The sequence below is a fragment of the Adiantum capillus-veneris genome, chromosome 26 (genome assembly GCF_014529385.1).
Source record: "Adiantum capillus-veneris isolate H3 chromosome 26, ASM1452938v2, whole genome shotgun sequence".
Taxonomy (NCBI): domain Eukaryota; kingdom Viridiplantae; phylum Streptophyta; class Polypodiopsida; order Polypodiales; family Pteridaceae; genus Adiantum; species Adiantum capillus-veneris.
In genome coordinates, this window is record NC_140956.1 from 18,260,346 (window position 1) to 18,286,344 (window position 25,999).

The following is a 25,999-nucleotide window of genomic DNA, read 5'->3' on the forward strand; positions in this document are numbered from 1 at the left end:
AGGGGTGCCAAGGTCGGGGGCCAATACTCTTTGGGGTGGAATTCCGTCACTCCGTGTCGCGTGTCGTCTCTCTTTCACTTTCAGTTATTAATTAAGTGCTAAAGTCTGTTCAGTCTGTTCTTTCACTTTGCCACATGCGCGGCAAAGTTCTGTACTTTCATCCATCTTGCTTGGGTCCGTTCCCATCCAATCTGGTAGCAGTCCTGCTTTCATCTTGTCTTTTTTGCCACGTTCCTCCGCTGTTCTAGAACTCTCTGGCCTGTCTTCAATATGTCCTCGTTGTGCTTTTTTGGGCACTTTGAGGAGATATGCCCTTGTTCCCCGCAACCAAAACACTTCCCCCTTTAAGATAGTCAGCTCTCTTCTGCAGTCAATCGGGGTCTGCATCTTTCTTTCTTTGGGGATTCTTTTTCTTTCTATTTTCATTGATCGAGGTCTGTATGGTCTTCTAAGTCAAAACTTCATCAGTGGGGGTAGGTCAAATTCTCTAAATGTATCAAGAATCCCCGTTTCGCATGTCCCATCAATTGTTGTATAGACTCAAACTTTTGTTCAAGACAGTAATCTCGGATCTCTATAGGGAGTCCGCAACAAAACTGCTCAATCTGTTCGTTAAAAGTAACCTTTTTAAACGAAGAGGTTGGTAGGAAAGAATCCCAAAACCTCTCACAATATGCATCCAAAGTGTCACCCTTGGTCATCCAAAGATGGTTCCAAGCAGTTCTCACATCTCATTCGTACTCCTGGATCAACCACGAAGAAATAAAGAGTTGTTTGAACTTCAACCAGTTTGTCGGAGCTTCTTTCCTTAGAAGAAGAGTGGACCACCATGTTCGAGCATTTCCCTTTAAAAACGATGTTGCCCTCCTGATCTTGGAGTGCTCTGAGTAATGCCTTCCAGAGAGGCTATGTCAAACTGTTGAATGAAAGCCAAAGCCCTCGGAGCATCTCGGAATCCATAAAATTTTTCAAAATTTTATTCACAGTCCACCCTCTTTAAATTCCTTTGTCTTCTTGCTCTTATCTTCGAGAAAATCATATTGGTTCCCTCTGTAAAAATGTTTCTTCTTTGCATAAAACATGTGGTCGTCGGAGTCCAAACTGTTAGAGGATGACTCCTCCATAGAACTATCGAAACCTGGTCAGAATCTGATCTTCTTTGACTTTTTCTTGTTCTTTCCAAATCTTTGTTTCTTTCTTCGCTTCTTGCCCTTTCTGTCCTCGCTCGAGTCGGAAGAGGAAGAGCTAGAAGAATTGTCGGAAGAAGAGAAGAAGAACTAGGTAGTCCTTCAAAATGCACATGCTTCTCTTCTGTTTTCGTGCAGATGCAACAAAAGATTGACGGCCCAAGTAACCGGAGTAGTCAGTCCCCTTCTTGCGCTTCTTCAATTGCTTCTTCGATGGCTTTTTCGTGTCCAGAAGCTGACTGGTTTGGGTCTGGACCACATCATGAAGTTCTTCTTCAGTGAATATCCTTGGAGTAGGAGGCTTCTTGATTGGTGGCTCGGTGGCTTTCTGCCACTGGGTATGCACTTCAGCCCATTGACTGTTGGGTCAAAAGTTTTGCATATTGGGGATCCTTAGCAAACTGAAGCATTCGTCAACCTACTGTCAACGTTCATTCTGTGTAGGCCGGGGTGGCCCGTACTGAGTCTCTGCTAAGTCGCTGGAATTTTTCGTAATGCCTCCTCCCACCTCAGCGGTGGCAGAAGAGGTAGATTCATTCTTTTCGGGATCCATAGGTGCCGCGAGAAGAAAGATCGAATTTCCCGGTAGAGGAGAAATCGGCCGTGCTCTGATACCAGTGTAACAAACTTGGACACCCCAAGTCTAGATTCTGTCGCGCCACAAAAAAGATTCACTTCAAAATACTTAACAATTCAAGAGTCGACACGGCCCGCCGTAGTTCCGTGCCAAGAGAGATTGGCCCCAAAGACAGGTGCCCCTTTCGGTATTTCTTTTCTATTAATCTTTGAGCAAAAAACAACTCCAGCAAGTGCTCACTCTCAGACTCTGCGTTCAGATGCTCTGAGAAGTGACACCCCCCTTGGGTTAATTTATTCTTCCAAGGGATGCCAAAAGCAGAGCCCCAAAAGCATGTAAACTTAAAAGCAAAAGGCCCAAAAGCAGCCAACGCTGCTTGCGGAAATCCGTACAGTAATGCCACATCAGCAGTGTGAATCGCGGACGTCCGTACAACTTGCCACGTCAGCAGCGTGAATCGCAAGCGTCCATACAACAACCATGTTAGCATTCTTTACGCATTATTTTAATGCTAGGTGTCCCTTCGGCCCCTCGGAAGTTATCCATAAGTTGGAACTTCTTATTGGTCATGCCACGTCATCAGTTTGTGACAGCCGGAAAAAGGTGAACAATGGCACTCTGTCAAAACCTTTTCCCTCAAAGGTTGTACCCCTCCCGTATGGAATAGCCTAAAACTATCTCTCCACTCTGTATCCGGTGAAAGAAATCTGCAAAATCAGATAACTGGAATACAAATCTACCATATCCTCGAAGCTTTGATGATGTAAAGAGTAAATAGCTAGAATCAAGGGCTTTCTAGACAACGCATCTATCACTAAATTCTTATGTCCACGAACATGGACTATCTGGAAATGAAATTGTGACAAGATGTTAGCCCACCGCATCTACTTTTCCAAAAGCTGCTTTTGCGCCAAGAAGTAGCATAAACTTTGGTGATCTGTAAAGACTGTAAAGTCGGCTCCGAGAAGATAGTGTCACCATTGCGTAAGAGCATGGATAACTGCCAAAAGCTCTTTCTCATAAATCTGTGCAACAATTTCAAGACGTAAAAACATCCTGCTCTCATAAGCCATTACATGGTCTTCTTGTCTCAAGCCTGCTCCCAAACTGTGACCAGAAGAATCACAGTAAACTTCAAATGGCTTTTGCAAGTCTAGTAAGGCCAACACTGGTCCCGTAGTCAACTTTTCCTTCAGAGTCTGAAAGGCTACAATCTCTATCGGTCCCCAAGTAAAAGGAACTCCTTTCTAAGTCAGCATATGCAAAGGAGAAGCTATCTCTGCAAATTTCCAAACGAACTGACGATAATATGAGCACAAGCCCAGATAAGCTTCGAACCTCATGGACATTCTTCAAATCAAACCAATCATGAATAGTCGCAACTTTGGCCGGATCCCTCTTTCTCCTTCTGCTGAGACAATGTGCCCCAAGAAGTGTATCTCAGGCAAGAAAAAAAAATTCGCTCTTTTGGCGTTGATAACAAATCTATGTTTCCGCAATGCCTAGAAGACTTCAAATAGGTGGTCTTGTTCTGCTTCATTCTTGGAGAAGACGATGATGTCGTCATAGAAAGTGCCCACAAATGGTCGGTACTCCCTAAAAATTATGTCCATCATACAGTTGAATGTAGCCGCATTGGTAAGGCCAAATGGCATTACCAAATATTCGTACTACAAACCAAAGGTTGCCCTGAAAGTTGTCTTGTAGAAGTGTCCAGGAGCAATTCGTATCTGATGATGACCACTCTTCAGATCAAGTGGGCAAGTAGAACCCTAAAGTGTAACAGACTTGGACACTCCAAGTCGAGAATCTACCGCGACACCACAAACAATCACTTCAAAACAATTCACAGTTCACAATTGATTCGACACTAGCCCGGCGAAGTTCCGTGCCTAGAGATATTGGCCCCAAAGATTGGCGCCCCTTTCGGTATTTCTTTTTGTATTAATCTATGTTCAAAGTACAAGAGTGTAGGCAGGCGCTCACACTCAAAACTCTGCGTCCAGATGCCCTGAGTTGTGAGTGGCCTACCCGCTTATTTAAAGATTACATGGGATACTAAAGGCAGAGCCCCAAAAGCTTCAAAAGCTGTCCATAAAAAGCTGCCCCTAAAATAAAGCAACTTTCAATTTTCCCTCTCAAACCCTCTTAAGGTATTAAAGGAAGGCCTAAAAGCGCTCTCCAATTTGCGTGGAATAAAGAAGCAAAAACTGCGCAAAACTCTGTCCCAAAAGCTGCCGTAGGATAGTCCGCCAAAAGCGCCGCAAAATCCGGGTATGCCACGTCAGCTGTCAATCCGTACCGCAGGCCACATCAGCCTTTGCGGGGCTGTTTTCAGCAGTAGGCAGCCACATCATCATTTCTGCAATCCTTTTCCAGGTGTGTGTGTGTGTGTACTGGGCAGCCACGTCACCAAGTTGTGACATACCCCCCCTCCCCTCTTGAAAGCATTGTAATCGCCCTCGATTACGCCTGCAAAACAGAAAGAAGCCATAAACTGTCCTAGCAGACACTGACTGTTAGTACCGACGCACTAGGAACACACATCTAGCACATGTACCAATTGACAGTCACATCACACGACATCACAGGACATCACATGACAAATCACTGTAACAGATACCACTGTAACAGACTTGGACACTCCAAGTCGAGAATCTACCGCGACACCACAAACAATCACTTCAAAACGGTTCACACTTCACAATTGATACGACATTGCCGGTGGAGTTCTATGCCTAGAGATATTGACTCCAAAGACTGGCGCCCCTTTCGGTATTTCTTTTTGTATAAATCTGTGTTCAAAGTACAAGAGTGTAGGCAGGCGCTCACACTCAGACTCTGCATCCAGATGCCCTGAGTTGTGAGTGGCCTACCCGCTTATTTAAAGATTACATGGGATGCTAAAGGCAGAGCCCCAAAGCTTCAAAGCTGTCCATAAAAAGTTGCCCCTAAAATAAAGCAATTTTCAATTTTCCCTCTCAAACACTCTTAAGGTATTAAAGCAAGGCCTAAAAGCTCTCTCCAATTTGTGTGGACAGCAAAAACTGTGCAAAACTTTGCCCCAAAAGCTGCCATAGGACAGTCCGCCAAAAGCGTCGCAAAATCCAGGTATGCCACGTCAACAGTCAATCTGTACCGCAAGCCACGTCAACATTTGCGAGGCTGTTTTCAGCCAGCAGGCAACCACGTCATCGTTTCTGCAATCCTTTTCTGGAAGGTGTGTGTGTGTACTGGGCAGCCCCGTCACCAAGTTGTGACATAAAGTCTGTCGAGTATATCATCGATCTATTCTGGTTCATTATTTCTTCATTTTGGGCTTGGCTAACTTTGTAAGGTGGCGGATTCCGTGGTGTACTACCGGGAATCAATCATGTGATCTTCAGGACGTAAGGAAGGCAACTTGCCTGGTAAGCCCTCAGAGAAACAGTCAACTTGAGCTTGCCAAAAATCTTGTCGTTCTTTTTCGAGGTCTGACATATTCAACCTTTGATCATCATTCAGTTCTTTCAAGAAAATCGGGCAAACCAAAAAACTAGATTTCATCAAGTGGGACGGACTCGCCTTTCAGTTTTCCATAAGTACAATCTCTTTGCCTTTCTCATTCTTCAAGATGGCTTTCCTTGCCCTATAATCGACCCCATTTCCTTGGGCGAAATTCCAAATCGAGCTGCCAATTTGGTTGAAGTTGGCCTTGGCTTCTCCATCAAAGAACATAAGGGTTTCCTGGTCTCACACTTTGCCCCATGCTGTGCAAAGTTCGGTATTTTCGTTTATCTGATCAAGGTCGGCGGTCCCCACAAAATCTGGTAGCAGTCCTGCTTTCATCTTTCATTTTCTTCCGCGCTCGGCTACTGCTCTGTAACTCTCTGGCTTATCTTCTGGTGGTCCTCTGGTTCATCTTCTTTTCAAGAATTCTGTCCAGCTCTTTCTGCGAGTATAGGTTCCGCTTGTCTGCACTTGTCCGGGTAATTCTTCAGGTGTTTCGCAAATCTCGGGTCTCTCGACTCTCGAGTACTTGCTCAATCTTTTCACACATATGTCAACCTACATTTGACGTTTGTACTCCATTCTGGCAAACTTTTCTGCCAAGAATTTATCCAATCTTCATTCCTTTCTTCACTTTCCACACCGAATTTCGACTTTTCTTTGCCTACCCACTAAGAAGTGTTATCTCTGTCAAGTTCTCCGTGAGAACCCATGTATAATCTGGGGCTCTTTATGGCTTATGCCCTGTAAGACAGAGGGATGAAGACAGGAGCGCGCCCACTACGCGACGTACGAAGGGTTGGAATGGCTGATAAGTCTCGTCAGGACACGAAGATTCTTTCACAAAAAACTGCGTGTGCTGCAAAAAAAATCGATCCTTCGTAGAAGAAGAATCTTTCTGAGCTCTAATACCACTCTAACAGGCTTGGGCACTTGTAACAGACTTGGACACTCCAAGTCAAGAATCTACCACAACAACACCAAATAACCACTTCAAAACAGTTCACAGTTCACAGTTCACAATTTATTTAACACTGTCCCGGCGGAGTTCCGTGCCTAGAGATATTGGCCCCAAAGACTGGCCCTCTTTCGGTATTTCTTTTTGTATTAATTTGTGTTCAAAGTACAAGAGTGTGGGTAGGCGCTCACACTCAGACTCTGCGTCCATATGCTCTGAGTTGTGAGAGGCCAGCCCCTTTATTTAAAGGTTACAAGGGATGCCAAAAGCAGAGCCCAAAAGCTTTTAACTTTTCTCTCACACGCTCTCTTGAGCCTTAAAATAAAGCAAATTAAAAGTTTTGTCTCTCTCCCTTTAAGTCCTTACGTAAGAATCCACGCAGTCAAAACTTTACGTAAAATAAAGCAATATCGAAAGCTGCGCCAGGCTAAAAAGCGAACTGCCACAAATGTCCTGCTTTTCCGTACGCTCAGCCAGCGTGAATCGCGGAAGGTGCCGTACAGCATGCCACATCATCTTTTTGCGCAAAATGAAGCTGCTGACAAAATTCCTCACGCCAGGGCTGTCCATGCCACAAAAGGATGTATGTACGGGGCAGCCCCCCCTATCCTTGCCCGAGAGGATGTGTGTGTATGTGTACTAGGCACGCCACGTCACTAGGTTGTGACATACCCCCCTCTTGAAAGCATTGTAATCACCCTCGATTACACCTGCAAAACAGACAGAAGCCATAAACTGTCTTAGCAGACACTGACTGTTAGTACCTACGTACTAGGAATATCCATCTAGCACATGTGCCAATCGACAGTCACATCACACGACGTCACAGGACATCCCTAGACATCACATGACAAATCACATTCAACATTCATTCGGATCTTAGACCATGATTTATCGGCAATGTAGCTAGCAATTGCATCTAGATCCAGTCGGGACCTCATCGATGCCCAATTGACTAACCCCTATTGCAACCATGTCTATTTGAAATCATTTAGACCAAAATGCTGCAGTCATTTCGTCTATTAGTTCCTGCACTTAATAACAAGTCAAGAACAAATCAATTTCATATTCAAGAATTCCATTTCATAGTCATACAACAGAATACTATTAGCTCTCAGTATCCCTGAAGCTCAAAGAGACATCAATGACTCTAGTATTCAAAAAAATCAAGGCATCTGTTGACAAAGGAGCGGAGTAACTCCACTCTTGTGCATCCCACTGCACCAGATCTACGGCCAAGCTGAATTATGGGTTCCATTTGGAATAGACTATGCTAAACCAAAAGCTTCAAGGTAAAGTTTCACAATCTGAGGAGTATCTGCTAGGTCCTCCTCCTCCATCCACTTTGCATCCAATGAAGGATAGTTCTTGAATTTAACCAAGAACCGCCTTCTTACTTTACCCTTATTCTTTGTGTCCTTATGTGCCAAAATCTGTTCAAGAACAAGGATCTCCTCGTTTTCCTCCACTTCGGGTTGCTCATCGGGCTCCCCATCTTTAGGCACATCACCTTTAAAAGGTTTCAAGAGACTCTGTTAGGTGCAGCGGAATGAATGTTGTATTTTCTCAAGATTGGTGATCTTTATTGCTCAAGGTTCCTTTTAGTTCTTAGGGAAAGAGAGAGCTTTCCGTCTTGTAGAGTGTTGTGGTCACGAACAAAGTGGGTGGATGTTGTGCGTGCAAATGAATGAGAGTGAGAGAAGGAGAGAGAAGAGATACGACACCGAGAGGTTTGTAAAACCCTCCTCCGAAGGCCCCACTCTCGTCGGCGAGAGTGGTCTACTTTGATTGCACAAAGGTGTACAATGCGAATGCAATGGGACTATGCCGATGACGACGACGACTTGACGGCTGAAATCTGTGGTCTTCTAATCGCTGAATTCGGGGACTGTTTCGGTGGCTGAAAATGACTGTTTTGGCTGCGTTTTCTTGGGCTAAACTTGGGGGATCACTTGCAACTGAATGGGGGCTGATCTGCTACTGTTCCTTGGCTAAGAATCTGCGTTTGTAAGGGCTAAAATCTGCGTTTCTACAATGGCTGAAATCTGTGTTTTCTTCTATGCTGAACTGCAGATTTGCTAGCGTTTTTGATGGACTGAAAAACGCTGGGAAGAGCTGAGGTCTGATGGCGTTTTTGCTTCAAAAACGCTGGCTGAAAGTGAGGTTTCTTGGCGATGAAAACGCTGGGCTGAATGCCTGTAGGAAGTCGCTACCAATGCCAATCGACGGCGAGGCTGATGCTGTGGGGAAAACGCCAAGGGGGAGATGGGAGGTATGGCGATGGGGGGTCATGAGGGGGGGTACTGCTGAGAAGTTGCCTGTTGAGCGGTGTCGTGCCATGGCACGTTCATCATGTGAAATTAAAGTATCTACCTCAGTCTTAATGTTTATGATGTGTGGGACCAAATGCTACAATGTACATAGTGTGATATATGCGAAAATGAATGTCACGGTTGCAGTCGTGTACATACCTTGCCGGGCGGGCGAGGCCCTACACGTGGCGCCATGGAATGCTTTTTCACATAAATATATGCCTAATTTTCTTTAGGAATGTACAAATGTCAAGTGTTTTGAAGTGGCACGTTCATTTTGCCTAGAAAGTTCAATGCGGGCAATCTCGGCCAATAATAGCAGGTTTCATGCGCTGGCGTGAAAGACGTGTCCAAAGTGCTTACCAAGTGGTAAAATGAGGTTCAACATGAAATTTGAGCCCAATATGATTTTTCCACAATTTTAGGGATTTTTCCCAGCTCGTTTGGGCTTTTTACAGACAAAAAGTGACATTTTTGGGCTAAAAATGACCTAAAAATGACCTAAAAATGGTCAAAAATAGCCTTAAAAATACCCAAAATAGCTCAAAATGCCACATCAACGACGCTGGAGTTGTTGCTCAAGTTGTGTGGGAATTTTTAGAGCCAAGAATGAGCTCATTTGGGCACATGAGCAAGGAGATACAGCCATTCCTCTACAGGGTGCTAGTGCAGTCCCGTGCTACTTCCACTACATGGTTGAGGCTGTGAGGCCTCCAATTAGGGTTTCCCCTCCTCAAATAACTACTTGGGCTTCTCCAATGAAGTACTGAAGCTTCCATGAAATGGTCACGACGAAGAATCGAAGCGTAAATTTAGGGTTTTTAACAGGTCGAATGAGCACTACATCTGTGCAATTGGGAGCGAGGCTACACCTAATCTTCACACACACAAGAGTTTTGAGTTAGTATTGGTTCTTTTTCAAAGTGGAGCTTTCATAGCTGGAGTTTTGTTCTTTTTTAGTGTGTTTTTGGCTTCAAATCGTCTACGCCTTGCTTAATTTTGCTACGAATCCTCATAGTCAGAGGCCCGATGCTTTCCTAGTCGCACTACGCACTTCCTGACACGTTTTTGGTGAACCCGATGCGAAGTAGGCTAGGGTGAGGGTTCAAAAGCTTCATTGAAGGTCTCAAAAGAAAGGTTTAAAGCTATGGAGCAACAAGAGCAACAGGGGGTTCGGTTTGATCCAGTCATAATGCAAATGTTTCAAGCTTTTGCAGTGTTTATGCAGCAACAGCAAGCTGCAGAAAGGAGAGCAAGCTGCAGAAAGGAGGGAGCTCTCCTCAACCAAAGCGCTTCAATCTGTGGTGAAGAAATTGGACCAATTTAAAGGTAAAGATGTAACAAAGTATCTTTGTGGATATGTAAAGGAGATGGAGCTTCATCCAGTGCCCGAAGCAGAGATGGTGCAAAGTTTTGAACTTGCTGTGGTTCCCGAGATCAGAGAGCATGTAAGGGGAATTAGAAATGAGCATGGGGCAACTTGGGAAGCATTCAAATTAGCCTTGAAGGAAGATTATTTCATGGAGGACTCCGAAAGGGTAACAAAGAGGACTTTCTTAGAGTGGGTAGTTCGGCCAAAAGAGGGGCTCTCACCTACCGAGCTGCTAAGGGAATTCGAACGCCGTTATGATCAACTGTCAAGGACTGAAAAGGCTACGCTAAACTCAGAGAAGACAGAGCTCTTTTTGCAGGCATCAGGTAAAGAGATTCAAGAGAAGTTAGAGCTACTACTTGAGGATAAGAATGCAGAACAGGGTTTGAAGACCGATTGAAATAAGGTCGAAGATGCCATTTCACTGCTAGCTAAGCGACGACGACGAAGAGACAAGATGATAGTCAACCCTACTCAATCCCCACGTGTTCCTGAGAGTCCTATAAAGCCTGTGATTGTGGTTCCAAAGAGTGACAAATCCATTCTAGATGATATTGTCAAGGGAATGCAAGAGCTCAAGTTAAAGCTTACAAGGCTAGAAGAAAAGGGGCAACCATCAAGTCAATCTACAGGGCAACGACCGCAAACCAGAGAAGGCTTTGTCAATAGATGCATATGGTGTGATAGTACTGACCATGGAAGGAGGGATTGTGAAAGTTTTAAAGATGCTTTGACAAAGGAGCTTGTTTTCTTTAAAGATGGAAAAATTCACTTAAGTGAAACAGGTAAGCTCTTGGGAACGAACTTTGGCAAAGGCGGGATGAAGAAACTAGTTGAGGACATGGCTACTAGCCATGCCATCTCAATGGTTGAGGCAACCGCCTATGGGTTGAAGGTGGATCCTATTAAGAAAAAAGGATCAGTCAAGGTTGGAGAAGAGGAATCTAATGGTATTGGAGAGCTATGGCCATGCGCTATAGAGTCTGCTATGAAGGGTAAAATGCCTACAGAGGTTTTACATGAAGCTGGAGATTGCATTCGGCTTGAAACAGGTTGGAATGACCCTGTGGACTCTTTGTCAGTGCATGCATATATTGCCAAATGTCAAGCAAATGAGGCCATTGTTGAAGAGAAACGTAGGCACCAGAATGGGGATGAAGGGCCTTCAAAGCGAGCAACGAGGAGTGGAGGTAGAAATGACACAGTGCCTCCTAGATCACCTTCCCCGCAACAAATGCCTGTCCCCGAAGTGCCTATGCAAGAAGCCTCTAAAGACAAGAAGAAGGATGCAACAAAATCCAAAGCAAAGGGTCCGGCCTACAAACTCCAATCCGATATAGAGGCAGCAACGGATCTCAAAAAGGTTTTGGAAGAGAGGATTCTAAACAATAAGGTGGAATTTACCTTGGGTGAGGTCCTTGGTATAGCAAAGCAGGAATTTCACGAAGAAATAATTGATATCATAAAGAGGAAGCGGCAGTCTCTTACTGAATCTATCCTTGTACAGGGTGAAGAAGAGACTTTAAATGCACAGGGTGTACACGTCTATGGCAAACAAGGTGATGAAACTATTGTTGGGTACAAGTCTAGGGGAGGAGTAAAACACGTTCGCTTCTTGGATGATGAAGATGAATTGGAGACCACTCACAAGAGCTACTACTTGAATAGTCACTGGGCAAGAGGAACTACCGAGACGCTGGTAAAAGTGGGAGACTTGGAAGAGCCATACATTGCGTTGATAGATCATGGGTCAGAAATTAACCTCATGTCACAGAGTCTTTATCAAAAAGGAAAATGGCCAATTGATATAAATCATGGATGGATGATTCGTGCAGCAAACAACTCATCAGGGGAGCTGTACGGAGCTTGTCCAAATGTAAAGGTGACTATTGGGGATGTGAAAGATGACCAAAATTTCTTTGTACAGGAGATATCTACATATCCTCTTATCCTTGGGCAGCCGTACATCACTGCTACTCGCATGGAAACCAAGGTGATGGATGATGGGTCAGCTTATGCAAGAATAAGGAGCGGGGATGGAAAGCGTGCAGTACACTTCCTTACTGTTTGTGTAGACCATGAAAGGAACCGTGAAAGTCTTAGAGAGCAACCCTTGCCAAAGACGAACAAAGAATTCAAGGACTACAGGGATATGAGGGGTTTTGGCCATGTACCATTGTAGAGCGGGATTGCAGTGGTACAAGAAGAGAAAGATTCTCGCATGATGTATATGCAAAGGATACATTTTCTACAGGTTTTGTAGGATAATCAGACTATGGATCTATTGCTTTTACAGAGTGTGAGGACTTAAAGCGGCGTGAACGACAACATGTAAATAGTGTACAAAGACGTTTGAAGATGAATGGTTTGCTAGAAGATGAAGAATGCATTGCAGGTGTGTTTGATGAGTGTTCTTTTGTGGATACTATGCAAGATTTGGAGTCTTTAGTGGATTGCAATTTGCGTATGGGAAGTGAGGTTGTGAAAGTATGCTCAATAGAAATGTACAAGGCCATTGAGGATTTCAAAAATGCTCAAAGTGTTGATGTACGAGTGGAGACTAAGTATAAGTCCGTGGCAAAGAAAGTGAAACCAGTAGCATTACCTCTACCAAAAGACTGCACAAATAAGATGGAACAAGCTGCTTTGCAACCTAGCCTTCGTGACCCAAGCAAGATTGGACACAAGTTCACAAAGGATTCTTTGAAAGAGTTAAAGGTTGGTTGCGAGGATAGTTTGACAAAAGCTGAAAAGATATGCTTTGAAGCCATGCTTGCCAAACACGGAAAAGCTTTTGCATTTGAGCCTTATGAGATAGGGTGTGTTGATCCATCCATTGTTGCTCCTATGGTGATCTTCACTATCCCTCATGTACCTTGGAACTTGAGGCCTATTCCTGTTCCAAAGGCTCATTTGCCAAAGCTCATTGAGTTGCTTAATGAAAAGATCAAGATGGGTATCTTGGAGCCTTCTTGTGCTCCGTATTCAAATAGGTGGTTCACACTTCCGAAGAAAAATGGTTCTTTACGCTTTATTCAGGATATGCAACCTGTAAATAAGGTGACAATCAGAAATGTGGGTATAGGGCCAATTGTCGATGAGTTTGCAGAGGCATTTGCAGGAAGGGCAATATATTCTATGGGAGATTTGTACTCAGGGTATGATCAGTTCCAACTAGCAATGAAAAGCAGGGACTTGACTACCATGAGGACACCCTTGGGTTTAGTAAGGATGTGCATCTTACCTCAGGGGGCAACGAATTCAGTTGCACACATGAGGAATGGTATGAACAAAGTCCTACGTGACTTCATACCGCAAACTACAATGCCTTTCCTTGATGATCTGCCAATCAAAGGATGTGATGTAAGTGATAAAGATGTGGCTCTAGACTCAAGGGGGTGCCGAAAGTATGTGGCAAACCATATCAACGATTGTGATAATATCCTGTCAAGGTTGGAAGAGGTGAACCTTACCTTGTCTTGCCAAAAGTCAGTGTTTGGAGTGAATGAAGTTCTTACTATGGGACATATGTGCAGGCCATATGGTAGAAGGCCTTGTCCTGCAAAGATTGATGTAATCCAAAGAATGAAAGAGAAATGTACAAATGTCACTGAGGTTCGAAGGTTCTTGGGTGCATGCGTGTTTTATGTTATTTGGATTCCGCATTATGCACATGTAGCAGAGCCTTTGTATCAACTTTTGAGAAAGAACCAAAGGTTTCAATGGGAAGAAGTACATACACATGCCATGAGGAAATTAAAGAAGTTGCTGCTTATGTCTCCAACTTTGAGGAAAGCAAACTATGAATGTGGAAGATATATAATTGTGATAGTGGATACTAGCCCCACAGGAATTGGATGGGCGATTGGGCAAGATGATAATGATGGCAAGCGATATGTGGTGAGGTTTGGAGCAAAAGTCCTAAGTGCTCGTCAACGCAACTATCCACAGGTAAAAAGAGAGTTATGGGGAGTAGTCACAGCTTTGAAATGTGACAAAGAGTATTTGATAGGAGCAAATGTAATAGTGGAGACTGATTGTCTACCCCTTCTTGGAATGATAACAAGTTGCTCAACTCCCGACATTGCTATGTTGAGATGGATTGCCTACATAAAGTCCTTGAATCCAGAATTTAAGCATATTGCAGGGAAAGATGATCCAGTTGCGGATATGCTTTCACGAGCAAGGTATGAAAAAGAAGAAGACATGGTTGTCGAGGGCGATGATGTAGGCACACAGTTCTATAGTATCTCTCATGCCAAAGGTGATCATGTTTGCTTGTCAAATGCACTTGAGTTGTTTACAAAGGACCTGTATCAAGGTGACTAGTTGCTCATTGGACGCTATCTGAGCACTTTGACAAGGCAAGAAGGGGTGACTGATCAAGAGTTCAAAAGAATACGGAGAAAAGCCTATGGATACTTTTTGAAAGATGGGTACTTATGGAAGAGTCCAAACAAAGAAATGGAATGCCCATGAGAGTGGTGAATGATAAGGACAATCAAAATGAGCTTATGAAAAAGTTTCATGAGAGTCTTTATGCTGGACACAGAGGTGTAATGGGCACCTTTACTAAAATAAAAGAGAGGTATTGGTGGAAAGGTATGTATAAAGATGTATCTCACTTTGTGGACTTGTCAAATGTATTCAAATATACGTCATCGTGATGGGTTGCACCCTACTTACCTGTTGGCCATGCATTACAAGTGGGTAGTAGATCTGGTTACAATGCCATTGGGCTTATGGCAAATGAGATACATAGTGCTTGCACGGGAAGATTTAACCAACCAAGTTGAAGGTCGTGCTCTAAGAACGAAAAGCACAGAAGGGGTATGTAAGTTCCTCTTGGATGATGTAATTAGCCGTTATGGTTGTGTTGGGAAAATAACAGCGGACAGGGGTGAGTTGGATGCTGACAAAGCAAGGGAGTTTTTCTCTAGATTGGGCATTAAACTTGCTCTCACTACTACATATAATTCTGAGGGAAATGGAAAAGTGAGCATCCTCCTATCATTAAAGCTTTGGCTAAGGCCTGCAAAGGTAAAATGGGAGAGTGGCCTAGGTTATTGCCTTATGCTTTATGGGCTGATCGTACAACTCACAGCTCGGTTACTGGTTATATGCCTTTTGAGTTGATGTATGGTCAGAAACCTATAATGCCAATTGAGGATGTAATTCCCACATGGAATGTATTACCTTGGGAAGATGGAATGAGTAGGGAAGACCTTCTTGCTTTGCGCATACAACAGTTAGAAAGAAGGCCCCAAGATATTGAGATTGCAGTAGCACGATTAAAAGATGCAAGGTTAAAGAATAAGGACAGATTCGACAAGAGGCATAGGCTCAGACCTAAAGCTATTGAGGAAGGTGATTGGGTGCTGGTGTATGACAGTAGTCTTGAAAACCAACTTTCAACAATAAGAAAGCTTTCAAAGAGAATGGTTTGGTCCTTATGTCGTTCAGCATGTACATGGGAATGCAACTTATACCTTGCATGAATTAGATGGGACAAAAATGAAGATTCCCATTGCAGGGAAAAGAATCAAGTTATTCAAAAGAAGAGGTGATACAGATCCCTTTGATTCACAAGAAGGTCAAAATGAAGGCTCTGATGAAAATGGTATGGAGAACAAGAGGATGATGCGTTAGATTTTGTTGCAAGCGATGATGAAATCGACATGTATGTTGACTTAAATGAAGACTGAACCTGCAAAAGATATTTGTGGCACATGTCGGAGGATGTGCAGATCTAGAGGGGGTGGATGTCGTGCCATGGCACGTTCATAATGTGAAATTAAAGTATCTACCTCACTCTTAATGTTTATGATGTGTGGGACCAAATGCTACAATGTACATAGGGTGATATATGCGAAAATGAATGTCACGGTTGCAGTCGTGTACATACCTTGCCGGGCGGGCGAGGCCCTACACATGGCGCCATGGAATGCTTTTTCACATAAATATATGCCTAATTTTCTTTAGGAATATACAAATGTCAAGTGTTTTGAAGTGGCACGCTCATTTTGCCTAAAAAGTTCAATGCGGGCAATCTCGGCCAAAAATTGCATACGGACAAAAAGTGACATTTTTGGGCTAAAAATGACCTAAAAATAGTCAAAAATAGCCTTAAAAATACCCAAAATAACTCAAAATGCCACATCAACGACGCTGGCGTTGTTGCTCAAGTTGTGTGGGAATTTTTAGAGCCAAGAATGAGCTCATTTGGGCACATGAGCAAGGAGATACAGCCATTCCTCTACAGGGTGCTAGTGCAGTCCCGTGCTGCTTCCACTACATGGTTAAGGCTGTGAGGCCTCCAATTAGGGTTTCCCATCCTCAAATAACTACTTGGGCTTCTCCAATGAAGTACTGAAGCTTCCATGAAATGGTCACGACGAAGAATCGAAGCGTAAATTTAGGGTTTTTAACAGGTCGAATGAGCACTGCATCTATGCAATTGGGAGCGAGGCTACACCTAATCTTCACACACACGAGAGTTTTGAGCTAGTATTGGTTCTTTTTCAAAGTGGAGCTTTCATGGCTGGAGTTTTGTTCTTTTTTAGTGTGTTTTTGGCTTCAAATCGTCTACGCCTTGCTTAATTTTGCTACGAATCCTCACAGTCAGAGGCCCGGCGCTTTCCTAGTCGCACTATGCACTTCCTGACAGCGGGAAGCTCCTGCTGCCTCTTCTGCTAGAAAGTGTGAACTTTGGTTTGCTTATATAATAACTTAGCGAAATTGCCCTACCTACTTTTGTTGGAAAGTCGCTTAAAAATAATAAGTGAAAATCCCAATAAATAGGAAAATAGGCTAAATGCACTGGAAAATTCCCCTAACTGATGCTAATGGATTCTGATGGGAATTCAGATGATCATGCTGTGTGTAACCGGAGGATATGCATCTATGCTAAGTGACGGGGCATGCACGGTCTACGAATAGACTCACAAAAGTGCCAGATCACTGCTAATCTAGACTTGATCGGACTGACTGAACCCTGTTGTGGTGTAGCTTGTCCACGGACACATAGGGTTGGGATGTGTCACGTGATAGACTCACATGAAATGCATTGTACATCATCCAAGTGTCAGGCAGTTTCAGTTGAAAGGAGACATCATTGATCTTTTCGGAGATCTGGAAAGGTCCATAGTATCACATACTAAGCTTTGGAAAAAACCTCTCCTTTCCCTTTTTCTTTCTCAGTCGTGCCTTCTCAAAATGTAAGAGCACCCAATCATCCTCCCTCAATTTCAAATCGCTTGGCGATCCGCTGCCTTTTTCTATCGTTCTTGAGATTTTTGCAAAGCCTCGCAAACCTTGGCAAAAGCCGTGTCTAAGTTGCGCGTATACTCATCAGCTTCACAAATCTTATCTTTCGTGCTTAGGGAGGGTGGAACCTTCACAGCACCTTCAACAATCTCAAATGGTGTCTTCCCCGTCGAAGAGTGTATTGTGTTATTGTAGGCAAATTCCACCAAAAGTAGATACTCTTCCCATTGAGTCTTCTGATCCGAGATATAAGACTTCAATAAATCTAAAACCATTGAATTGGCAATCTCAGATTGCTCGTCAGTCTACGGGTGGAAAGATGACGAGAACTGCAACCGCGTGCCAATGTTCTCCCAAATTGCCTTCCAAAACAAACTCGTAAATCTGGGGTCCTTGTTGGAGACAATCGTCTCAGGCATGCCATGTAATCTCAAAATCTGGGGCACAAACAGTCTCGCTAAGTGATCCGGCTACTGTTTTTTTCACTGGAATGAAATGAGCTTGTTTGCTAAATCTGTCAATAACAGTCCAGATACCATCGTGACCACTGTGTTCTCGGGAGATCAAAAACGAAATCCATTGCAATACTTTCCCAGGGGCGGGTGGGTATGAGAAAAGGCTGTAACAATCCCTGTGCTTTATGCCTGTCAAACTTGACCTTCTAGCATACCAAGCAATTGCGCACAAACTCGTTCGTATCCTTCTTGAGTCTCAGCCAAAAGAAGTATCTCTTTACCCCTTTCATGGTGGTAGCAATGCCGTGGTGGCCCGTAAAAGGCGGACAGTGGCATTCAATCATAATCTTTTCCCTCAACGGCTGTGTAACGCATGACATGGTTTTCCTCATCAAGTAGCCATCCCGAATGGAATATCCCGCTACTGTCTCCCCATCCGTATCCGTGTGAAAACGTATGCAAAATCCTGATTTGTGGCATACTGGCCAACCATATCCTCGAAGCTCCTATCATGTATCGCGGAAATAGCCAGAACCAACGGCTTTCGAACAAAGCATTTGCCACCAAATTCTTATGTCCCTCAACATGGACAATCTGGAAGTGAAACTGTGACAAGACGTTCGCCCATTGCATCTGCTTTTCCGATAGCTGCTTCTGTGACAAGAAGTAGCATAAACTCTGATGGTCTAAAAAGACAATAAAGTCCGCTCCGAGTAGGTAGTGCCACCACTAAGTAAGAGCATGGATAACCGCCAAAAGCTCTTTCTCATAAATTTGTGCTATCAATTCTGGCCTTGAGAACACTTGGCTCTCGTAAAGCAATGACATGGCCTTCTTGCATTAAGACCGCACCCAAACTACGACCACAAGCATCACAATATACTTCAAATGACTTCTGCAAGTTCGGGAAAGTCAAAACTGGTCCCGTAGTCAATTTCTCTTTCAAAGTCTGGAAGGCAGTCACCTCTGTGGGTCCCCACGAGAAAGGGACTTTTTTGTGTCAAGATATACAAAGGGGAAGCAACCTCTGCAAACTTTCGAATGAACCGCCTATAGTACGAACACAATCCCAAGAAGCTTCTAACTTCATGGACATTCTTCAGATCGGGCATTTAGATCAGAAGAGAAAGATTCGATCTCATTGTTTGCATGTCTTGAATGAATGGGTTGGCACTCCGTCTATTTGTTCATCTACATCGCATGCACAATCTTTAGAAAAGACGAGATTTTTTCCAGTCACTTTCCATGGAATAGGTATGTTCATGTTTTTGTGTTGGAAGTGGTTTCAGAAATTTTCAGCCATGGAGATTCTAGAAGAAGAAAGAAGCATGACTCTTGACGAAGTTGAAGCATCGAAGGAGCCTCAGAAGACTGTCGCCTTCGGCACGGCCCAAAGAAGCAAGCGTTGCAGACCTTTATGAAGTTCAAGTACCGCATGACCCACACATCAGCGTGGGCCGGCGAAGAGTCCCTTCCAGGATTCCGGATGCTATTGGCGATCTCCCTCGACGCCATACATTTCGGTACCAGTACCTCACTTTGAAAAGGAGGGGATGTCACATGACACATCCAACCCTATGTGTCCGTGGACAAGCTACAGCACAACAAGGGTTCAGTCAGTCCAGTCAGTCTAGATTTAGAAGTGTTCTGGCACTTTTGTGAGTCTGTTCGCAGACCGTGCATGCCCAGTCAGTCCAGATTTAGAAGTGTTCTGGCACTTAGTGTAGATGCATATCCTCTGGTTGCACACAGCATGATCATAAGCATTCCCATCAGAATCCTTCAGGGGAATTTTCCAATGTATTTGACCTATTTTCCCTATTTTTGACATTTTTCACTTATTATATTTTGAGTTTCTTTTGTTGGGAACTGAGTAGGGCAAATTGGGTAACATAATATATAAGCAAACCAAGGCTAGCACTATTTGGCAGAAGAAGAAGGAGAGCATCAAGCATTTACGTGCAACAGGCCCTTCGGAGACACTTCTCAGCAAGACCAACCCTTGGCGATTTCGGCCCCTGGCGTTTTCCCTCCAAGCAAGTCCCTCTCAGCCCTAGCGTTTTTCATCATAGCTTCATCACAAGACAACCTGAGCCCTAGCGTTTCCAGAAACCTCAAATCGCCCCCCTTTGCATGGCGTTTTCAGCAGATAAAGCATCAGCAGAATTTCAACCTTTGACAGCCTAAGAACCAACAGATTTCAGCCAGCAAAGACCAGCCCACAGCAGCAGATCGGCATTAGATTTCAGCCAATAGCGTGTTTGGACAGCAATAAGTTTGCATCAGTTTTCAGCCCTTAGATCGGTCTCGTCATCCCCGTCGTCGTCATCGATCTAGCCTACACTTGCATCAGTCACATGCATCCACTTTGTACCAATTTGTGCAATCAATCATAGACCACTCTCGTTAACGAGAGTGGGGCCTTCGGAGGAGGGTTTTACGTCGTCTCTGGTGTTGTATTCTCTTCTCTCTCTATCTCTCAGTCTCATACACTTGCACGCACAGTGTCCATTCACTTCGTTCGTGATCATTGCACTCTCTCGTTAAGAACGGAAGGCTCTCCCTTCCATAAGAATAAAAAGGAACCTTGAGCACAGTTCGGAGCACTCATCTTGAGCAAAGTTCAAACATTCATTCCGCTACACCTAACAAGTGCAGGCAGGCGCTCACACTCAGACTCTGCGTCCAGATGCTCTAAGTTGTGAGAGGCCTACCCACTTATTTATAGATTACAAGGGGTGCTAAAAGAAGAACCCAAAAGCTGAAAATCAAAAGCCTAAAAATAAAGCAAAGGCTCTTTCTCTCTCTTGCTTGTAAAAATAATGCAAGTCCCAAAAAGCTGTCCCTTTTAAAATAAAGCAGAAAAGCTCTCTTGTTTAATCCAATAAAGCAAAGATGCTTTCTATATTAAAATAAAGCGTTCTCTCTCTCTCTCTCTCTCTCTCTCTCTCTCTCTCTCTCTCTCTCTCTCTCTCTCTCTCTCTCTCTCTGCTTTTCCCAACGTAGAATGAAGCAAAAAGCCTAGCTGCTTTTTTTCCGTGAAACGCGGGGATCCGTACAGCTCTGCCACGTGTCAACGCGCTATGTCAACAAATCAGGGTTAGGGTTAGGGTGGTTTCTGATTTTAGGATTAGGGTTTCAACAGAATTAGGGTTTAGGACAAAATTAGGGTTTCTGATTTTAAAGTTAGGGTTTCAACAAAAATAGGGTTTCGGGCAGCCACGTCATCACTTTATGAGCACTTCACGGAGATATGTCCTAGTTTCCCCGCATCCAAAGCACTTCCCTTCCCTGATGTAGCGAGCCCGCTCCTGAGGAGTAAGCTTAGGTCGTGCATCTTTCTTTTCTGGGTTGCTCTTTTTTTTTCTACTTTCATTTGTCGAAGTCTATTCCGCTCCTTGTGTCATGATCTCATCGGTGGGGTAGGTCAGACTGCCAGAGTGAATGGCAAAACCCCGTTTCACATGACTCATCTGTTGAATAGAAGTTTACTTTTGTTCCAAGCAGTGATCTCAGATCTTTGTAGGTAGACCCAAGGTAAACCGCTCAATCTGTTCCTTGAACGAGATCTTCTTAAATGAAAAGGCGGGTGGAAAAGAGCTCCAGAATCTCTCGCAATAAGCGTCCACTGTATTCTTCTTGGTCATCCGAAGATGGTTCCAAGCAGTTCGTATATCACGTTCATACTCTCGAGTCAGCCAAGAAGAAATAAAAAGCCTCTTGAATTTCAGTCATTTCACTAGCGCAGTCTTGCTTAAAAGAAGCCTGGACCACCAAGTTCGAGCATTCCCCTTCGAATAAGAGGCAGCTCTCCGAATCTTGAGTGCTCTGAGTAACACCCTCCCGCGAAAGCGATGTCAAACTACTGTACAAAAGACAAAGCCTTCGAAGCATCTCTATAACCAGAGAAAGTGTCAAATTTAATTGACTGTCCACCTTCCTTAAACTCTCTGACTTTTTTGCTTTTCTCTTCCAGAAAATCATATTGGTTGGCTTTATAAAAATTCTTCTTCTTTGCATAAAAGTTGTTGTCGTCAAGTATGAACGTCTGTAGACGCATCCTCTGTAGAACTGTCACTCACGGGGCGAGATTTAGACTTCTTTGTCTTTTTCTTGCCCTTTCCGAAGCGTTGCTTCTTTCTTGCTTCGCTTTTTGCCTTTTCGGTCTTCTTCGCTCGAGTCAGATGAGCTAGAAGAACTGTTAGAAGGAGGAGAAGAAGAAGAAGAACTGGGTACTCCTTCAAATCGAACACGCTTCTTCTGCTTTCTTGCTTTTTCAAGTAGACTGACGACCCAAATAACCCAGGAAGTCAACGCCTTTCTTCTGCTTTTTGTCGTGCTTTTTAGCTTTATTCTGCGCGTTAAAAACCTGTGCAATTCGCGCATCAACCACCTCTTCTAATTCTTTCTCTGTATACTTCTTGGAAGTAGGAGGTTTCTTGAGAGCAGGTTTTCGGAGTGGTTCTGTGGTTTTATGCCACTGCGTGTGCACCTCCTCCAAAGAGGTCTTGCTCATATATTTTGCCATTTTTGGGTCCTTGGCAAAATTAAGCATCATCTTTGTTGCGTCGCCGATCAATCGTTGACGCTCCATCTCTCGACGCTCCGCTTGAGGAGGCCAAGGCGGGCCATACTCCTTGCCAGAATCTTCGTTGTGATCCCTTCCCGCATCTCTGAATGCAGAGGGAGTCGACTGATCTTTACCTAAAGCCATAGGTGCCACGGAAAAAAATTGGGATCGGATTTCCCGTAGAAGAGAAATCGGCCGTGCTCTGTTACCACTATAACAGACTTGGACACTCCAAGTCAAGAATCTACCACGACAGCACCAAATAACCACTTCAAAACAGTTCACAGTTCACAATTTATTGGACACTGGAGCGGTGGAGTTCCATGCCTAGAGATATTGGCCCCAAAGACTGGCGCCCCTTCCGGTATTTCTTTTTGTATTAATCTGTGTTCAGAGTACAAGAGTACGGGCAGGCGCGCTCACACTCAGACTTTGCATCCAGATGCTCTGAGTTGTGAGAGGCCAGCCCGTTTATTTAAAGGTTACAAGGGATGCCAAAAGCAGAGCCCAAAAGCTGAAAATCAAAAGCTTTTAACTTTTCTCTCACAAGCTCTCTTGAGCCTTAAAATAAAGCAAATTAAAAGTTCTCTCTCTCTCCCTTTAAGTCCTTGCGTAGAATCCACGCAGCCAAAACTTTACGTAAAATAAAGCAATATCGAAAGCTGCACCAAGCTAAAAAGAGAACTGCCGCAAATGTCCTGCTTTTTCGTACGATCAGCCAGCGTCAATCGCGGAAGGTGCCGTACAGCATGCCACGTCATCTTTTTGCGCAAAATGAAGCTGCTGACAAAATTCCTCACGTCAGGGCTGTCCATGCCACAAAAGGGTGTATGTACGGGGCAACCCCCCCTATCCTTGCCCGAGAGGGTGTGTGTGTATGTGTATTGGGCACGCCACGTCATTGGGTTGTGACAGCACTCCAAGCGTGAAATCAATAGCAACACACGAACAGAAACTTCAAAATCATTGAACTTTAATAGAGAGAGAGAGAGAGTCGACATGGCCCGGCGGAGTTCCACACCCAGAGGTATTGGCCCCTAAGTCTGGCGCCCCTTCATATTTCTTTATCGTTAATCACTGCAAAGTACAACTCCCGAGGGACCTCTGCTTCAGACCCTGCGGAGTGAGGCCCCAAGGGCTCCTATAAACTTACAAGGGATGCCCCAAAAGCAGTAAACTCAAAAGCAAATTGTCCCAAAAGCATCTGGTTCCAAAATCCGCCATTAAAAAACAGCCAGCGCAAATTACGGAATTCCGTACAGCCTGCCACGCCATCAATTGTCACCGCATAACGCGAAAATCCGTACTATTTGCCACGTCAGCCTGTCAGCGCAAATCCCGGGCCTGTCTGTTCAGCCTGCTCTGCTGCCGCGTCAGCTTTCCTCTGTCTCGGGCAGTACTGTCACGTCATCATTTTGTGACATGATGCCACATCATCACTTTGTACATCAAGTGGGCCTAGACTTAACTTGAGCAGCAGATAGCTTCCCTCCCTTTGAGCATTTGAGAAGTTTTACATAAGAGCTCGGTGCACCTCAAGGATTGTGGTGGTCAACCACGTGCTCCTAGCGACGATGTGATACACCACTTTCTTTTGAATCTATTCAAGTTCCTGTAAAGACCGGCTTCAACCGCTTTTCAAGAACTTTCTTTGGTCCAACATGGATGGACAGGCTACGCATACCAAGGTGGCCTGGGCAGTCATCACGCTACTCACTTTGCAGAGTGGTCTTGGGCTCATCAATCTTTCTTTTCAGAGTCACGCCCTACTAGGGAAACTCATCGTAAGGCTCTTTAAAAGGTTCACCATGAAAAGGTTTGAGCAAATTCACATGGAAGGCAATATGGATCCACCAATGTTGAGGGAGACCAAATCTAGTAGCTACTTCATTATCCGATTATAATTGCTTCCAAGCCTCACCCCTAGGAAAAAACCTCTAACAATGAGCTTGAAAAGCAAGGCATGGAGCTCTCTCTCTCTCTCTCTCTCTCTCTCTCTCTCTCTCTCTCTCTCTCTCTCTCTCTCTCTCTCTCTCTAAAAAAACACACAAATGCACAAATAATCCTGCAATTCTTACCTTAGATCAGCAATCAAAGTAAACAGCTTTGAAGAGTCTCTAACATTCCAATCTTGCAAATTGCTCCACACAACATGAGCATTGACAAGATTCTCATCATCAAGCAATGCTGCTTGGAATTTCTCATCCTCGGGTGAAAATATGATATCGGGAGCATGCAATGGGTGCTCAATGTTGAAGACTATGTCCCCTGATAACCAAAAAGGTCAAGGGGAAAAAAAAATTAATTTGGATAAAAAAAATTATGATCACATATTTCATGGAGATTGTAGAGCTCACATTTTACGTAATCAAGGCAGCAGGGTACTAAAACAGAGTACCGATCAGCAAAACGGGCTCCTGGTAACCCTTTGCGTACATTCTCCACCTATTTTCCAAAACAGAAAGACTGACTCTCTCTCTCTCTCTCTCTCTCTCTCTCTCTCTCCACACAAAAACAAGCACCTGAAACTGCAGCGATCCGGACCCGTTCAGAAGCACCTGCGTTTGTGTGGCGTGCAACGGAGACAAGTCCTTTAGAAGAGTCGCGGCCTCCATGATGTACACGGAGTCTACTTGAGCCAGCTTCTATTTAAACAAGTGATGAAGCCACGAGAGCTGCCCCATAAATGCCACGCCCCAAAGTCGAAGGATCTACGGTGGAGGTTTAATCCACCGTTGATCCCATCCCCATGTCATAAAAAATAAGAACTCCCCACGATGGCGATTGTGCCTCGAATCCTAGACCTCCCCACGCCCTATCCAACCCACCTATCGCGCTTGGTTGCAAGCATCATGACTCCATAACTATAAAACCCTGTCCCCTCCCTGCTGCGTTGATCCGACGGCCCAAAGCCCCCTCGCTCCGCCGATCACGCTCTTCGTAGATCCCTCGACTCCCATCCCGTGGCATTTATAGACGAGGGGAGAACTCAGCATGTAGTGTTTTCCAGAACTACAGAGGTCATTGGATGGAGTCCATGTTTTACTTTTGTTGTTTTTTTTTATTGTCGAGGGAGTGAATTGGCTTGTGGGACAAGGAATCCCATGCGAACATGCGGCTAGTGTGTTGTGCTTCCAACAAGAGGTCTTGGCTTCAAATTACAAGCAGGTGCCATGTGGATCAAAGTTCTGGGCACCATCAATCGCACTATCCTGGGGTTATTAAGACCCCGTGCATACAGTGTTCAAGAGAGCTATCTAATTCCATTACTTCCCATGTTGACATGGAGCTAAGCAAAAACAAGTAGAGGTCTCACAATGGCGTCTCTTGAGGAGGGGGCGGGGGGGGGGGAGAGAGAGAGAGAGAGAGAAAGAGAGAGAGATTGTTGTCTTGTAGGATAATAACAAAGCTATCTTCTTTAGCATGATTTTCTAAGACCATTTTTTTGAACAGTGTCACCCAAACATTCCACGTCAATGAGAGTTTTAATAGCAACGGAAAACGATAGCGCTACTATTAAAAGTAGGAAAACAAAGCAAAGCAGCACTGCTAGTCACATAAACATGATCGACATGAGAGAAGGTATGAAAGACGAAGAGACCATGATAAAGAGGATGAATATAGAAGGGATCTTAGCGAAGGGATGGTGATTGAAGGACTCACAAAGAGCATGATGATTGGAGGGACAAATACAATTAATATCTCACAGTGATGAGGATGATAAATGTAGAGACCAGAGCATGGGGGGTCGGATTGATAGAAACCTACATTTGGCAAGCAATCAAAGCTATCAATATAGGAGCCGAGACAAAG

The 25,999-nt window shown here is 44.2% G+C and overlaps 1 protein-coding gene across 5 annotated transcripts in view; it reads right to left on the reverse strand.

The window, feature by feature from the left end:
- Nucleotides 1–24,864, reverse strand: part of LOC147423077 (BRCA1-A complex subunit BRE-like protein) — a 59,750-nt gene extending 34,886 nt beyond the window's left edge. For 4 of the 5 annotated variants that reach the window (XR_015186612.1, XR_015186613.1, XR_015186611.1 and 1 more), the window contains exons 1-3: nucleotides 24,709–24,864; nucleotides 24,544–24,631; nucleotides 24,265–24,454 (exon numbers count right to left, since the gene is read on the reverse strand). Coding sequence is in view for 1 of the 5 variants with exons in the window: in XM_086501753.1 (XP_086357879.1) it covers nucleotides 24,265–24,454; nucleotides 24,544–24,631; nucleotides 24,709–24,801 (371 nt within the window). In the remaining 4 variants the exon portion in view is untranslated. Of the gene's footprint in view, nucleotides 1–24,264; nucleotides 24,455–24,543; nucleotides 24,632–24,708 lie in introns of those variants that run through there. The other variant, XR_015186614.1, reaches the window with a different exon arrangement.
- Nucleotides 24,865–25,999: the final 1,135 nt, after the last annotated feature.